General features: G+C 46.5%; 1 protein-coding gene across 2 annotated transcripts in view; it reads right to left on the bottom strand.

Annotated features, from left to right (window-relative positions):
* Positions 1 to 16,178, bottom strand: part of GTF2I (general transcription factor IIi) — a 1,115,084-nt gene that overhangs the window by 38,381 nt on the left and 1,060,525 nt on the right. For both annotated transcript variants that reach the window (XM_069226909.1, XM_069226910.1), the window contains 2 exons: positions 4,845 to 4,873; positions 3,423 to 3,494 (listed from right to left, as the gene is read on the bottom strand). In XM_069226909.1, the coding sequence (XP_069083010.1) occupies positions 3,423 to 3,494; positions 4,845 to 4,873 (101 nt within the window). The remainder of the gene's footprint in view (positions 1 to 3,422; positions 3,495 to 4,844; positions 4,874 to 16,178) is intronic.

Genomic DNA, 16,178 nt, shown 5'->3' with positions numbered 1-16,178 from the left:
TCTTTCCTATGGCATCAAGCTTCCTGGATTCTCTATCCGGAAGAGCGGTAGAGAATGCACCAGGTTTTACAAGGGAGATAGAGGCTTGGAATACCCAGCTCTCTGGGGTGGAATGTTGTGAGAGCAAGTTTGGATCTCCCGAAGTGGGGCGGAGGCAGTGGGTAATTGTCCTGTTCATAGGAGCCTCTGTGCTGGGGGCTTGGACCAGGTCCCAAGAAGGACGCCAGTAAGAGCTTCATTAAAAGGGCAAAATAGTTCTGAGGGGGACACTTGGATGAAGCACTTTGCGCCGGAGGAAACGAACCACCCAAATATGAAGTGCATGGCTTCATAGGACTCTTAACTAGGCGGAGGTCACTCTGGCTCCCAGAAACTTGGGGAGGAGTGGTGAAGGCCCAGGTAGAAAGCCAAAGCCTCTTGTCTCGTTGGCCGATGGACAAGGGGGAGGCGAAGATCTCTTTGACGAATTCTTGTGGTGGTGCGACATACTCGAATGATCCAACGACTGAGTGAAACGAGGATCTTGGACTCTGAAACTGCTCCCGGTACCTTCCTCTCAACTGGGACCTCGATTATCCCAGTGCTGCATGGCGAGCTGTCAGGAGCTTAACGGATTGCTTCCTCAAAGCCTTCACGCTCAAGGCTCATGGTGCAGGTCTTCCGGTCATGGTTGCGCTCGAGGCACCAGAGGCATACAAGATGCGGGTCCATCACTGACATCGATCAGTGACAGGCGGCACAGGGTTTCAAGCTGGCCTTCTGTGATGACATCTCTGCCAAATTTCGCAAAACTTTGAACAAAGTGTTAAAAAGGTTAGTCAAAAAATGACTATGGGGTAGCTCTTCTCTGGATCTGTGCTGATAGGCAGGGAAAGAACAGAATTGATGTCAGCTCGCTGAGGTGGTACCTACGTCACTTCGGGCACAGATTACGCCACGCAGAGCCGATCAATGCAACCTACTGGCACACAGGGGTACTGCTCATGAAAACAATTCTGGATCCAGTCTGACGCCTGGGGATAATTCTAAGGTAAGGAATCTGCGGCTAGAAGCCTATCATATAGATGTATACATTTGGACAATTTTTCTTAATAGGAATGTAAGGGAGCTGCAAGTTTGGTGAATTCATCTACTTATCCCAGGTCCACTTGACTTAATGCAGCAGTGGAAGGGCTGAAAAGCAAAATGTCCTGCAAGAATGAACAGACAACATGCTGATCAATGGACCTGAATGTCAAGACAATAGCGCTCTAAGCTTGTGCACTGATGGCCAGGTAGCAAATTTACAAATATCCAGGACATGCACTCCATGTGCTAGTGCTGTAGCATCAACCTTGGCATGAGTGGAAGGAGCCCTCAGTTCTTTGGGTGACTGCTTCTTGGATGCCCATAGTCGATTTTTATGCAGAGGACTATCCACATAGAAATGGTTCCTTTCTGCACTTCCTTGCCATTCTTTGCTCACAAACAGCCCACAAAGAGTTGATCGTCCATCTGATTATCCTTGGTGCGATCAATGTAGAAACTGAGAGCTCTCCTGGGGTTCAAACTGTGGAGTATACTCCTATTTCGAGGGGTGAGGAAGGGCAAAGAAAAACGGAAAGGTGATTGCCTACCCAACATGGAAAACTGTTATTACCTTTGAAAGAAGAGCAGCTTGAGATTTTAACACCAGCTTGCCTGGAAAGAATGTCACGAGAGGAAGCTCAACCAAGAGAGCCTACAGCTCCTTCATTTGAAGAGCTGACGTGATTGTGACCACAAACACCATTTTCAGGGTCAAGGGACGTAGTGAACAATGGGGCACACAGTAGAAAGATGAGAACCAAAAGTCCCACTGTGAAATCACAGCAGAAACATACCTTGTAAACCCTTAAGAAATCTCATCACAACAGCTGATTAAACAAAGAAGGCTGAAAAAGTAAAAAGGCCAGCAACCACCCTTTAATTGTGCCCAGCGACAAAACAAACAACACTTCAGATAGCTTAGCGTCTGTTAATTTGACGGGTGCAGCACCAAGACACAAACTTGTTCCATGCCCCGGGCATACACAGATTTCGGAGATGGGCATCTGGCAGGCAAAAATACTTTAACGACCTCTAGCAGAAGACTGAAGGACACTTGCTGTCACCACTCAATCTACATGCACGAGGTGCAGATTGCAGAGGCCCAGGAGCAGGACCCTGCCCTATTGCTGCAACAGCAGATCCTACCAAAGCAAGAGCCTGAAAAGTGGACAGAAGCTCAAGCCAAGGAGTTCTGGATACCACAAACCTCTGTGCCCAGTCAGGATCCACCAGTTTGAGTTGGAAAGAATGCCCTATTGCTGCGACAGCAGGTAGTCCCGAAGCAGTAGCCTGATCAGTGGACAGATGCTTATGCCAAGGAGTTCTGGACACCCCAAACCTCTGTGCCCAATCTGGATCCACCAAAGTGGCTTGGGGTGGGTAAGTCTTGATCTTCCTTAGAATTCGAGCCAAGAGGAGTAGAGGCAGAAATGTATATAGGAGTCCCAACGTTAGACAAATGCGTTTGAGAGAGAGAGCCTTCTTGGGAACTGAAGCAAGCAAAAACACTGACATTACATGCTCTCTGCAGTGCTGAAAAGAAAACAACAGGGTTCTCTCCTTTGGTAGAAAGCATTCTGCACCACCTCTGGTTGTAACAGCTGCTTGTAATCTGCTAGGAGTCAGTGACTGAGTTTGTCCCCCCTGGAGTTTACAGATCACCTGGCAGATGGTTCACAAACAGAGAAATGCCTTGGCCAGTCAACCTCTTCCAGATTGGCAAAGTCTCCTGGCACAGGACCCAGGACCCCACCCGCCCTACATGTTACAGTACCACATGGCAGTGGTGTTTTTCATGAGAACCTGAATTAACCATTTTTTTTGATGGTCAGCATGAAGGCCTTCAGTGTCATGTTAATGGCCGCGACTCCAACAGACTGAAGTGGAGCTGAGTCTCTGCCGCAGACCAGAATCCTCGGAACTGCAGTGACCTCCTCAACACAGCAGTGATGCATCTGTCACTACCAGCAACTTCGGGTGGGGTGCAGAAGGAGTCTTTCCCAGTCCAATTTGAATTAGAGCAGCCAATACTGCAGGTCTTTTGCGGTATCCTACAAAACCTGGATGAACTCCGACAAGTTTCAGTTTGCTGTTGAGCCCACTGAGACCGCAGTTCTCAATGCAGAGACCTGGTGGAATCGACTAGCCAAATGCAGGAGGCCAAAAGTCTCAGAGCCACTCTCATCACTGAGACCTATGGCCAAGGCTGAAACATCAGGGTCATAGTCCCAATGTCCTGGACCCGTTGAACTAGAGGGAAGGATCAAAACTGCATCATATCGAGGATAGCTCAGATGAACAAGAGCTTCTTTAACAAAAGAAACATTTGAAGCTAAAACAATGTCTTCACTCACCTTCATTTGGTAGTGATTCAATGTCCATTGCTTCAGATACATCGGATTCACTTGGCTCTAATTCACTTGGAACTATGTAAAAGAAAAACAATGTCAACAGAATGGCACATTTAAAATGAAAAAAACGTATTCTTCACCTAACAATGCATCCTGACACAACAAGCAGCTGGTAAAATGTCCAATATTCACATAATATCAACTATGCAAGTTGTGTTCAAAGCTATAGCAGCATAAATGTATAAAAGTATCGACTAGCCATGAGGTCGATGAAAACTGGCATTCATTAGTTCATGCATCACTATGTGTTTGTTTTTCCATAATTCAAACATAGTTTCATGGTCTGTTTATTTCCTATTAGTAAGACAAAAAGTTAGTTTAAAAGAAATGCTGAATCCTACACAATTATGATACAAAGAAGGAATAATCTTGATCATATATATGATAGCCCGAATAATCTCTGAATCACGTGTTACAAGTAGGTTTAGAAAAAATTTACCACTGCCACATACAGTAAAGTCATTCAAAATATTGTTGATACTACAACTGAGTTTTAATATCATTGATCAAATTTGCAAGGATTCAAAAATGTAACTATTTATAATGTAAAATTCCATGGCCACTGTAATCCTAAATCTTCAGTCTTGGCTATCCAATTACTTCCTCCCTCTCCTTAACTCGAGCAGTGGAGTTGGCTCATTAACTGGGATTGAGTGTCAAATAAGTTTTGAGGTTTCTTTCAAGGTTTTAGGCGCACTCCACCCACGCCTTCAGAGGGACCACTTTTCAAAGGTGAGACCTGGCCTTAGCATTGTTCTGAACCACTCCGTGACCCTGCTCTTCTGCTCATTTCCCCTAGCGACCTGCACCTCTTCGCCTTCTTAATCATTTGTCAAGGCTGCTCGTGTTGATCATGCTCATCCGCCCTCGTAGGACACCACCCACTTCCCTCCTTGCATGATCCCACCTGCTCTTTTGTCCAGTCTCTGCCCTGTCGAACCCCGGTCACATTTGATGCTCTTGTTTGCTGCTACCTCATTGCCATCTATCCTTGTGCCCATAACTTTTCACCCCCTGCCTGATGAGTTTCTCTATCCAAACTTTTTACACTCTCCGTTGGTTTGTACAGAATTTGGTGACAGCATTTGACACAGCTAATACCAGTTATATATGTCGGTGTCAAGAAGGGATGAGTCAAAGGAGTTCTTAGTGGTTGAAAAGTGGGAAGAGTGAAACGATAAGATCATTCATGTTTATTGAAAACCTTTGTCAAATGGAAACACTCAATTCAGTAGTTAACTCTACCTGGCCCCTCCGGGGATTGAGGGATATACCATGACTGGTGTTTGAAGAGACATTGCTATACAAATATAAACACAAATACCATAACTCTTCTTAAAAACAATTTCTTCTATTTGAACTTACGGTTGTTGAGAATCATTCCAGGAAATGGCCTAAAAATAGAAAAATAGTTATGAAACATCATTACTTCAAAACACACGACAACCACAAATGTATACACAGTTCAGTCTGCATTTGATTTTATTGACGAGGCATTTCTGTAATAAACCATGAACTAGTTTTAGATTTCAGAAAACCCTAGCACTACATCACTGTGAAACATCTTTCCCCCTGCCTTCCTATGAGCTGAGGCCTTCCTATGAGCTGAGGCAACATTTACCTAAACCAAAGCGAACACGGTTTTAACAGGTCCCTAACCCTAGGTAAGTCGACAAGCTGTAAGATGTCTTTTGCTCAGGACTAGAGACTGGGATGGCTTGATGGGAAACTCTAGTAGCAACCACTAATAGTTGTGCCTAACATGGCTGACACAGCAGCCCGCTTCAACTCCTCACAGAACAAAGCTCATTAGATTTGAGGGTACTTTCCTGATTACCTCAGTGTGGAGTCCCAATGTGTCTGCAGGTTACACTGGGACTATCCCTACACTTTCAGGTCCACATTTCTGCCATTGTTATTCTAGTGCTCGTGGCAGAGCTTCATAGCAAACCTATATGTAGCTATATACGTTTAATGTGTCTACATTTATGGCCAAGTCATATTTTCACTTGATAACCTAATGGAAAACTGTGCTTGAGAGCCATGTCTGGAGAAGTCCCCTTGACCAAGTGGAAGCTATGTATCTTGTCGCTTATTTAAAACAGACAGTTTGAAGTGAGAGATAAATGAACAGCACTGCCTTAGGATCTTATATATAACAAACAACGGAGACAGCAAGACCTACAGACACAGAGTATCAGGACATTATGTGCCACCGAATAGTCCAGCACTTATGGACACGGAGGGCTTGGGAAGGCAAATCGCTGAGGATCCAAAAATAGCTGGACACTGGTACAAATGTCAAGGCTTATTCCATAGGCCTCTGTGTAAAGGACATTAATAAAAAATATATACAATCAAACAATACCGAGATAAACAAAGGCCTTATGAAAAGAGAATAACAGGAGAAAACCCTGCAAGGAAAAGAGAAAAGGTAATATCGAAGGAAGCATGCATATGAGGGATGAAGCGGAGAAAAAAGACCTCTCTGTGTTCATTAGAAACACAAGTATTACAAAAACAAAGCCTGGGTTTTGTTAGGGAGAGGGTTTGGGAATAGGTGGATGACTGTGCGTGCTGCACTCAACTATCCCGGAAAGAAAATACCAGATGGATGCAACCTCTTGGGCGACAGGAATATGGAAGCTGCAAGTATGATTTCTTTGAATTAGCAACTGTATGCTGTTCCCTCAAAGAAGAGCATTTTCAAAAAGAGTCCCACAGTGACTTTTCCGTTGTTAGAGGTGAACATAAAGAACAAGTTACTTACCTTCGGTAACGAGGTATCTATCTGGTAGAGACTCTATCTAGCTGCAGATTCCTTACCTTAGAATTCCCTGGCGTCAGCTTCGAATCCGGAGTTTTTAGTGAGCAGTACCCTGCGCGCGCGCCGTCGGACGGCGTCGTTCGGATCTGCGTGCGTCGACCAGCTCCTCGTGCGTCGTCAGCGTCGTTGGAGTCGACTATGACATCACGGTTGTCTATATAGACGCCGTCTCGGCGCGCGTACGTCAGTTCTTTTCCACAACTTCCCGCGCCAGAAGCACAGAGTCATGGAAGAACCAACCATACACTTTTAACCTCTTTGACTGTTTGGAGAAAAACACTATCATGCCTGTAAGAAAGGCAAAAAGTTGCCAAAATGAAACATATATATGGAAAATGTCACTTACCCAGTGTACATCTGTTCGTGGCATTAGTCACTGCAGATTCACATGCTGTGCACAGTCCGCCATCTGGTGTTGGGCTCGGAGTGTTACAAGTTGTTTTTCTTCGAAGAAGTCTTTTCGAGTCACGAGACCGAGGGACTCCTCCCATTTCGAGTCCATTGCGCATGGGCGTCGACTCCATCTTAGATTGTTTTGCCCGCAGAGGGTGAGGTAGGAGTTGTGTATGCTAGTAATAGTGCCCATGCAATGGAGTGAATGCGTATGTACATAATAAAGTTTTAAGTAATATATTTACAAATGTACAAATGTTTAAGATCTACTTCTAAACGGCTACAGGCTCCCGGGGAGGCGGGTGGGCGCATGTGAATCTGCAGCGACTAATGCCACGAACAGATGTACACTGGGTAAGTGACATTTTCCGTTCGATGGCATGTGTAGCTGCAGATACACATGCTGTGCATAGACTAGTAAGCAGTTATCTCCCCAAAAGCGGTGGTTCAGCCTGTAGGAGTTGAAGTAGTTTGAAATAATGTTCTTAATACAGCTTGACCTACTGTTGCTTGTTGTGCAGTTAGCACATCTACACAGTAGTGCTTGGTAAATGTATGAGGCGTAGACCATGTTGCTGCCTTACATATTTCGTTCATTGGAATATTTCCTAGAAAGGCCATGGTAGCACCTTTCTTTCTGGTTGAGTGTGCCTTTGGTGTAATAGGCAGTTCTCTTTTAGCTTTAAGATAGCAGGTTTGAATGCACCTAACTATCCATCTAGCAATGCCTTGTTTTGAAATTGGATTTCCTGTATGAGGTTTTTGAAAGGCGACAAATAATTGTTTTGTCTTTCGAATTAGTTTTGTTCTGTCAATGTAGTACATTAGTGCTCTTTTGATGTCTAATGTATGTAGTGCTCTTTCGGCTACAGAATCTGGTTGTGGGAAGAACACTGGTAATTCTACCGTTTGATTTAGGTGGAACGGTGAAATTACTTTTGGTAAAAATTTAGGATTGGTCCGTAGAACAACTCTATTTTTGTGTATTTGAATAAATGGTTCTTGAATGGTAAATGCTTGAATCTCACTCACTCTTCTTAGAGATGTGATGGCAAATAAAAATGCAACTTTCCACGTTAAGTATTGCATTTCACAAGAGTGCATGGGCTCAAAAGGTGGTCCCATGAGTCGTGTTAGGACAATGTTGAGGTTCCATGAAGGAACTGGTGGTGTTCTTGGTGGTATAATTCTCTTTAGGCCTTCCATAAACGCCTTTATGACTGGTATCCTAAACAATGAAATTGAGTGCGTAATTTGTAAGTAAGCAGAAATTGCCGTAAGATGTATTTTAATGGAAGAGAAAGCTAGGTTAGATTTTTGCTAATGTAGTAAGTATCCTACTATTTCTTTTGCAGATGCGTGTAAAGGTTGAATTTGATTATTATGGCAGTAATAAACAAATCTTTTCCACTTATTTGCATAGCAGTGTCTAGTGGTAGGTTTTCTAGCTTGTTTTATGACCTCCATACATTCCTGTGTGAGGTCTAAGTGCCCGAATTCTAGGATTTCAGGAGCCAAATTGCTAGATTCAACGATGCTGGATTTGGATGTCTGATCTGTTGTTTGTGTTGTGTTAACAGATCTGGTCTGTTGGGTAGTTTGACATGAGGTACTACTGAAAGGTCTAGTAGTGTTGTGTACCAAGGTTGCCTTGCCCATGTTGGTGCTATTAGTATGAGTTTGAGTTTGTTTTGACTCAACCTGTTTACTAGATATGGAAGGAGAGGCAGAGGTGGAAAAGCGTACGCAAATATCCCTGACCAGTTCATCCATAGAGCATTGCCTTGGGATTGATCTTGTGGGTACCTGGATGCGAAGTTTTGGCATTTTGAGTTTTCTTTTGTTGCAAATAGATCTATTTGAGGTGTTCCCCAAATTTGTAAGTAATTGTTTAGTATTTGGGGGTGAATTTCCCATTCGTGGGTTTGTTGGTGATCTCAAGAAAGATTGTCTGCCAACTGGTTCTGAATCCCTGGAATAAATTGTGCTATTAGGTGAATGTGGTTGTGAATCGCCCAATGCCATATTTTTTGTGTTAGGAGGCACAACTGTGTCGAGTGTGTCCCTCCTTGTTTGTTTAGATAATACATTGTTGTCATGTTGTCTGTTTTGACAAGAATATATTTTTGGGTTATTATGGGTTGAAATGCTTTCAGCGCTAGAAATACTGCTAACAGTTCTAAGTGATTTATGTTAAACTGCCTCTGATGTATGTCCCATTGTCCTTGGATGCTGTGTTGATTGAGGTGTGCTCCCCACCCTGTCATGGAAGCATCCGTCGTTATGACGTATTGTGGCACTGGGTCTTGGAAAGGCCGCCCTCGGTTTAAATTTTTACTGTTCCACCATAGAAGCGAGATGTATGTTTGGCGGTCTATCAACACCAGATCTAGAAGTTGACCCTGTGCTTGTGACCATTGTGATGCTAGGCACTGTTGTAAGGGCCGCATGTGCAATCTTGCGTTTGGGACAATGGCTATGCATGAAGACATCATGCCTAGGAGTTTCATTACCATTTTGACTTGTATCTTTTGTGTTGGATACATGGCCTGTATTACCTTGTGAAATGTTTGAACCCTTTGTGGACTTGGAGTGGCAATCCCTTTTGCTGTGTTGATTGTCGCTCCTAAGTATTGCTGTGTTTGACACAGCAAAAGGTGTGACTTTGCGTAGTTGATCGAGAAACCTAGCCTGTGAAGGGTCTGTATGACATAGTTTGTGTGCTGTGAACATTGTCTTAGCGTGTTGGTTTTGATTAACCAGTCGTCTAAGTACGGGAACACATGTATTTGCTGCCTTCTGATATGTGCAGCTACTACTGCCAGGCATTTTGTAAAAACTCTTGGCGCAGTTGTTATTCCGAATGGCAACACTTTGAATTGGTAATGTATTCCTTGGAATACGAACCTTAGGTATTTCCTGTGTGAAGGATGTATTGGTATATGGAAATACGCATCTTTTAGATCTAATGTTGTCATGTAGTCTTGCTGTTTGAGCAGTGGGATTACGTCTTGTAACATGACCATGTGAAAGTGGTCTGATTTGATGTAGGTATTTGGTGTTCTGAGATCTAGTATTGGTCTCAGAGTTTTGTCCTTTTTGGGTATTAGAAAGTACAGTGAGTAAACTCCTGTGTTTTTCTGTTGAATTGGAACTAATTCTATTGCGTCCTTTTGTAGCAATGCTTGAACTTCTAGTCCTAGAAGATCTATATGTTGTTTTGACATATTGTGTGTTTTCGGTGGGACGTTTAGAGGGAATTGGCGAAATTCTATGCAATAACCATGCTGGATAATTGCTAAGACACAAGTGTCTGTTGTTATTTCCTCCCAAAGTTTGTAAAATTGGCTTAGTCTTCCCCCCACAAGTGTTATGTGATGGGGGTGTGTGACTTGTGAGTCACTGCTTATTTTGAGGGGTTTTGGGGCCTTGGAATTTTCCTCTATTTTTTGGGAATTGGCCCCCTCTAAATTGCCCCCGAAAACCTCCCCTTTGATATTGACCCTGGTAGGTAGGCCTTGTTTGTGAGGTTGTGGTTTCTGTGGGTTGACCTCGAAACCCTCCCCTAAAAGGTGTTTTCCGAAATGTGCCTCTGCTCTGCGGGGAGTAGAGTGCGCCCATGGCTTTGGCTGTATCGGTGTCCTTTTTGAGTTTTTCGATGGCAGTGTCTACCTCCGGCCCAAACAATTGCTGTTCATTAAACGGCATATTGAGCACAGCCTGCTGGATTTCCGGTTTGAACCCAGAAGTGCGCAGCCATGCGTGCCTTCGTATTGTGACTGCAGTGTTTATTGTCCTTGCAGCTGTATCTGCTGCATCCATGGAAGACCGTATCTGATTATTTGAGATACTTTGTCCCTCTTCCACCACCTGTTGCGCTCTTTTTTGGAACTCCTTGGGTAAGTGTTCGATGAAATGTTGCATTTCATCCCAGTGAGCACTGTCGTATCTTGCCAAAAGTGCTTGTGAATTGGCAATCCGCCACTGATTTGCTGCTTGTGCTGCAACCCTTTTTCCCGCAGCATCAAATTTGCGGCTCTCCTTGTCCGGAGGTGGTGCGTCGCCTGAGGTATGAGAGTTGGCTCTCTTACGAGCTGCCCCCACAACTACTGAGTCCGGTGTTAGTTGTGTTGTGATATATATTGGATCTGTGGGCGGTGGCTTATATTTTTTCTCCACCCTTGGAGTTACGGCTCTGCCTTTAACTGGATCCTGAAAAATTTGTTTTGAATGTCTTAGCATTCCTGGGAGCATGGGAAGGCATTGATACTGGCTATGGGTGGAGGATAGGGTGTTAAAGAGAAAGTCATCCTCAATTGGTTCCGAATGTAAGGAGACATTGTGAAACTCGGCTGCCCTTGCGACCACCTGTGTATAGGATGTACTGTCCTCAGGTGGTGACGGTTTTGTATGATAAGAGTCTGGGCTATTGTCAGACACTGGAGCATCGTAGAGGTCCCATGCATCGGGATCATCCTGACTCATTGTGGTATGAGCTGGTGAGTGCATCAGTGGTGGAGTTGTTGCTGGTGATGCATGTATTGATGGTGGTGGAGACGGTGGTGGGGTTGTTTTCCTTGCCACCTTTGTTTGTGGTTGCTTGTCCTTTTGTTGAAAGGCAAGTTCCCTTTTGATTTTGATTGGGGGAAGAGTGGTTATCTTCCCTGTGTCCTCATGAATATGAAGCCTTCTTTGCGTGTAGTCAGGCTCTACAGCTTGAAGCTCCTCTCCAAATCTGTGTAATTGGGAGGTTAATCCTTGTTCCTCTGTATAGGAACTAGTTTTCGGCTCCGAGGTTGGCTGTTTCGGAACCGAAACCTTTTCAGAAGTCTTTTTAGGCTCCGAAGAAACCTTCTTTATTTTCGGCGTGGTGTCTCGGTGCCGAAATTCTTCGGTGCCGCTGTCTCTGTGCCGAAGTTTCTCGGAGCCGCTGTCTCGGCTCCGAGGTTGCTGTGTGGCGGTATCTCGACCGGAGTTGGATGACTTCGACACTAGCATGCCCTTTTTCGGTGCCTTGGATGGGTCACCTAGTTTTCGGGTTAAGCCATGGCCTGTTGGCGGTGGCGTCCCCTGGGCTTTTGTAGACTTCTCGTGAGTCTTGATTTTCGACGTATTACTCACGGTTTGGTGTGTTTCTTCGGCGTCGAGTTCTTCAGAATCCGACTCGCGGATAGAGAAAGCTTCTTCTTCCTCCTCGAAGCGTTCTTGACCTGTCGGCGTGGATGCCATTTGCAGTCTCCTGGCTCTTCGGTCTCTCAGCGTCTTCCTCGACCGAAACGCTCGACAGGCTTCACAAGTATCCTCCTTGTGCTCGGGGGACAAGCACAAGTTACAGACCAGATGGTGATCCGTATACGGATACTTGTGATGGCATTTTGGGCAGAAGCGGAATGGGGTCCGTTCCATGAGCCTTGAAGTCGCACGTGGCCGGGCCGACCAGGCCCCGACGGGGGATCGAAAAAACCCCAAAGGGCCACCGGAGATCTTCAGAATTCGGTGTCGATTTGTTCTAACTAACCCGATACCGAACGCAAACAATACCGACGTTTTTTTCCGAGATTCTAACTAACTTTCCGACCCAAAACACGGAGCGAAAAGGAACACGTCTGAACCCGATGGCGGAAAAAAAACAATCTAAGATGGAGTCGACGCCCATGCGCAATGGACTCGAAATGGGAGGAGTCCCTCGGTCTAGTGACTCGAAAAGACTTCTTCGAAGAAAAACAACTTGTAACACTCCGAGCCCAACACCAGATGGCGGACTGTGCACAGCATGTGTATCTGCAGCTACACATGCCATCGAACATATATATATATATATTTATATATATATATATATATACACACACATATGTACAAGAAAAAAAATTTCCCCAGAGCGGGGAGGCTTGGGCGGGTGTAAGGAATCTGCAGCTAGATAGGGTCTCTACCAGATACCTCGTTACCGAAGGTAAGTAACTTGTTCATCTGATAGAGACTTCTAGCTGAAGCTTCCTTACCTTAGAATAGATACCCAAGCTATAACCCATGGTGGTGGGTCTGAAGGAGAATTTTTTTTTTTTTTTATACAAGGAAGTCCTGCAAGACAGAACGGGCAAAATGCCCCTCTCTCCTCACCTGGCTGTCCAGGCAGTAGTGCTTCGCAAACGTGTGTAAAGAAGCCCACGTTGCGGCCTGACATATGTCCACCACCGGTACACCACGTGCTAACGCAGTGGTAGCAGCTTTCCCCCTAGTGGAATGAGCTCTCAAGCCCTCAGGAGGCTGCTTCTTCGCCAAAGCGTAGCATATTTTTATACAGAGAACGACCCAGCACGAAATGGATCGCTTCTGTACTGCCCGACCCTTCTTTGCACCAACGTAACCCACAAAGAGTTGGTCGTCCACCCGGAACTCTTTAGTGCGGTCAAGGTAGAACGATAACGCTCTTTTTGGGTCCAGTCGATGGAGACGCTCCTCTTCCTTAGAGGGATGCGGTGGTGCAAAGAAGGTGGGCAGGGTGATATTTTGACCCAGATGGAAAGGGGTCACCACCTTGGGGAGGAAAGAGGCACTATTTCTTAACACCACCTTGTCAGGATATATCATGAGATAAGGAGGTTTAGAAGATAAAGCCTGCAGCTCACTTACTCTCCTGGAAGATGTAATTGCCACCAAAAAGGCTGTCTTAATAGTGAGCAGCCGGAGAGGACAGTTATGCAAGGGCTCGAAAGGAGCACACATAAGGAAGGTAAGAACCAGATTAAGATCCCACTGGGGCATAACGAAAGGCACAGGCGGGAACAGATGTACAAGCCCTTTCAAAAACCTCTGTACTATAGGTGATTTAAACAGAGATGGTTGATCAGGCAACTGAAGAAAAGCTGATAAGGCTGCAAGATAGCCCTTGAGAGTCCCCAAGGAGGAACCCTGCTGGGCGAGAGACAAAATAAACAAAAGGATGTTAGACAGAGAAGAAGAAAGAGGATCAATAGACCTCTCTGAACAATAAGAAACAAAACGTTTCCAACGGCAGGCGTAGATCGACTTAGTAGAGGGACGCCTGGCTGCCAGAATGACATCGCAGACCTCGGGAGGGAGGTCATAAACCATCAACTGTCGCCGCTCAATCTCCACGCATGAAGGCGCAGAGTTGACAGGTTCGGGTGGAGAACCTTCCCCTGCTGCTGCGACAGAAGATCCTCCCGAAGAGGCAGCCTGATTGGAGGACCGATGCTCATTTTGAGACGCTCTGGATACCAAACTCTCCGTGCCCAATCCGGAGCCACAAGGATTACTTGAGCCCGGTCATTCTTGATTTTCTTGAGAACTCTGGGCAGAAGTGGTATAGGCGGAAAGGTGTACAGGAGGCCTGAACTCCACTCGCGACGAAAAGCGTTGCCTAGCGATAGCCCCCTTGGAAACTCCAACGTGCAAAACTGCTGACCTTGCGCGTTCTATGCGGAGGCGAACAGATCTAACCAAGGCTCTCCCCACTGCTGAAAGAGTCCTTGCGGCACCTCCAGATGGAGACACCATTCATGATCCTCTAAGCATTTTCGGCTGAGTTTGTCTGCTCTGGCGTTCAGAGAACCTGCCAGGTGTTGAACCACCAGGGTCATGCCCTGCTGTTCCAGCCATGTCCAGAGGCGTAAAGCCTCTTGACAAAGGGTCCACGACCCCACACCGCCCTGCTTGTTGCAGTACCACATTGCGGTAGTGTTGTCCGTGAACACCTGCACCACCTTCCCTTTCACAACAGGAAGAAATGCTTTTAATGCTAGCCGGATCGCCCGAAGCTCCAACAAGTTGATGTGGAGCCCGGATTCCGCCAGAGACCAGTGACCTCTGATCTCCACCTCCCCCAGATGGCCGCCCCATCCCAGACGTGACGCATCTGTCACTACCGTTAGATCTGGTTGGGGAAGGGAGAGGGGTCTGCCCTTGACCGACTCGCAGTTCACGAGCCACCACTGCAGATCTTCTGCAGTCCTCTCCGAGATCTGAACTACGTCGGTAAGATTTCCCTGATGCTGTGCCCATTGGAACTTCAGGTCCCACTGCAGAGCCCTCATGCGCCATCTGGCATGCTTGACCAACAGGATGCAGGAAGCCATGAGTCCCAGCAGCCTCAGAGTCTGTCTCACCGAGATCCAGGATAGAGGCCGAAACATCGGAATCATAACCTGAATATCCTGAACCCGCTGATCGGGAGGATAAGCCCGATACTGCACTGTGTCCAGAACAGCTCCGATGAAAGAGAGCTTCTGAGAGGGAGTCCGGTGTGACTTTGGCACATTTATAGTGAACCCCAGCGAATGCAGGAGGTCCGCCGTCGTCTGGAGGTGGGTGACGAGAGCCTGGGGCGTAGGAGCCTTCAACAGCCAATCGTCCAGGTAGGGGAAGACTGAAATCCCTGACCTGCGCAAATGAGCTGCCACCACCGCCATCACGTTTGTGAACACCCGAGGGGCACTGGTGAGACCGAAAGGAAGCACGGTAAACTGAAAGTGCTCGTGGCCCACCTTGAACCGCAGGTAACATCTGTGGCTTGGCAGGATAGGAATATGGAAATACGCATCCTGCAAATCCAACGCTACCATCCAGTCTCCTTGGTCTAGGTCAGACAAAACCTGAGCAAGAGTGAGCATCTTGAATTTCTCCTTCTTGAGGAAGAGATTGACATCCCTTAAGTCCCAAAAATTTTCTTTTTGGGAATCAGAAAGTAGCGGGAATAACAACCACTGTCTACTTCTGATATCTGGACTCTTTCTTTGGCTCCCTTGGCCAAAAGAGCCGAAACTTCCTCGCGGAGCAAAGCTAAATGGTCCTCCATCAGCCATTCCCTTGTCGGAGGGATAGAAGGAGGGAAAGACTGGAAGGGAAGGGAGTAGCCCTTCCATATGATCTGCAGGACCCACCTGTCCGTGGTGATGGAAAGCCAGTGAGGGAGATGAAAACAAATCCTCCCTCCAACTGGACAGACGTGATCCCGCAGAACCACACTAGGAGGGCTTGGGCGCAGTGGAGGGGGGCTGTGTGGCGGTCGACCTCTGGCCAGACTCTCTGGGTCTGATGGTACCATGACCATGTCCCCTTCCGGGATGCTGTGAAGCCTGAGGATGGTGGCTAAATTGTGGCTGGCGTGGCACCAGACGCCTCCCGAATCCTCGGAAGGGGCGAAAAACAGACTGCTGTTGTGCCGGCGTTGAAATGCCCAAGGATCTGGCCGTGGCTCGAGAATCCTTGAACCTCTCAAGCGCGGAGTCTGCCTTTTCGCCAAAAAGGCGAGAGCCATCAAAGGGCATGTCCATCAAGCTGGATTGGACATCCCCTGAAAAACCAGTGGAACGTAGCCAGGCGTGGCGACGAAGGGCCACTGACGATGAAATCGCTCTGCCCAGCGAGTCGGTCGTATCCAAACCACACCGGATTGTAAACTTGGCTGCATCTCTCCCATCCTTTACAGCCTGGGTGAGAGTGTCCCGCATGCCCTCCGG

This window comes from Pleurodeles waltl, chromosome 3_2 (genome assembly GCF_031143425.1).
Source record: "Pleurodeles waltl isolate 20211129_DDA chromosome 3_2, aPleWal1.hap1.20221129, whole genome shotgun sequence".
In the NCBI taxonomy this organism is placed as follows: domain Eukaryota; kingdom Metazoa; phylum Chordata; class Amphibia; order Caudata; family Salamandridae; genus Pleurodeles; species Pleurodeles waltl.
The sequence above is the reverse complement of the archived record's forward strand: the minus strand, read 5'-3'. Positions and strand labels throughout refer to the sequence as shown.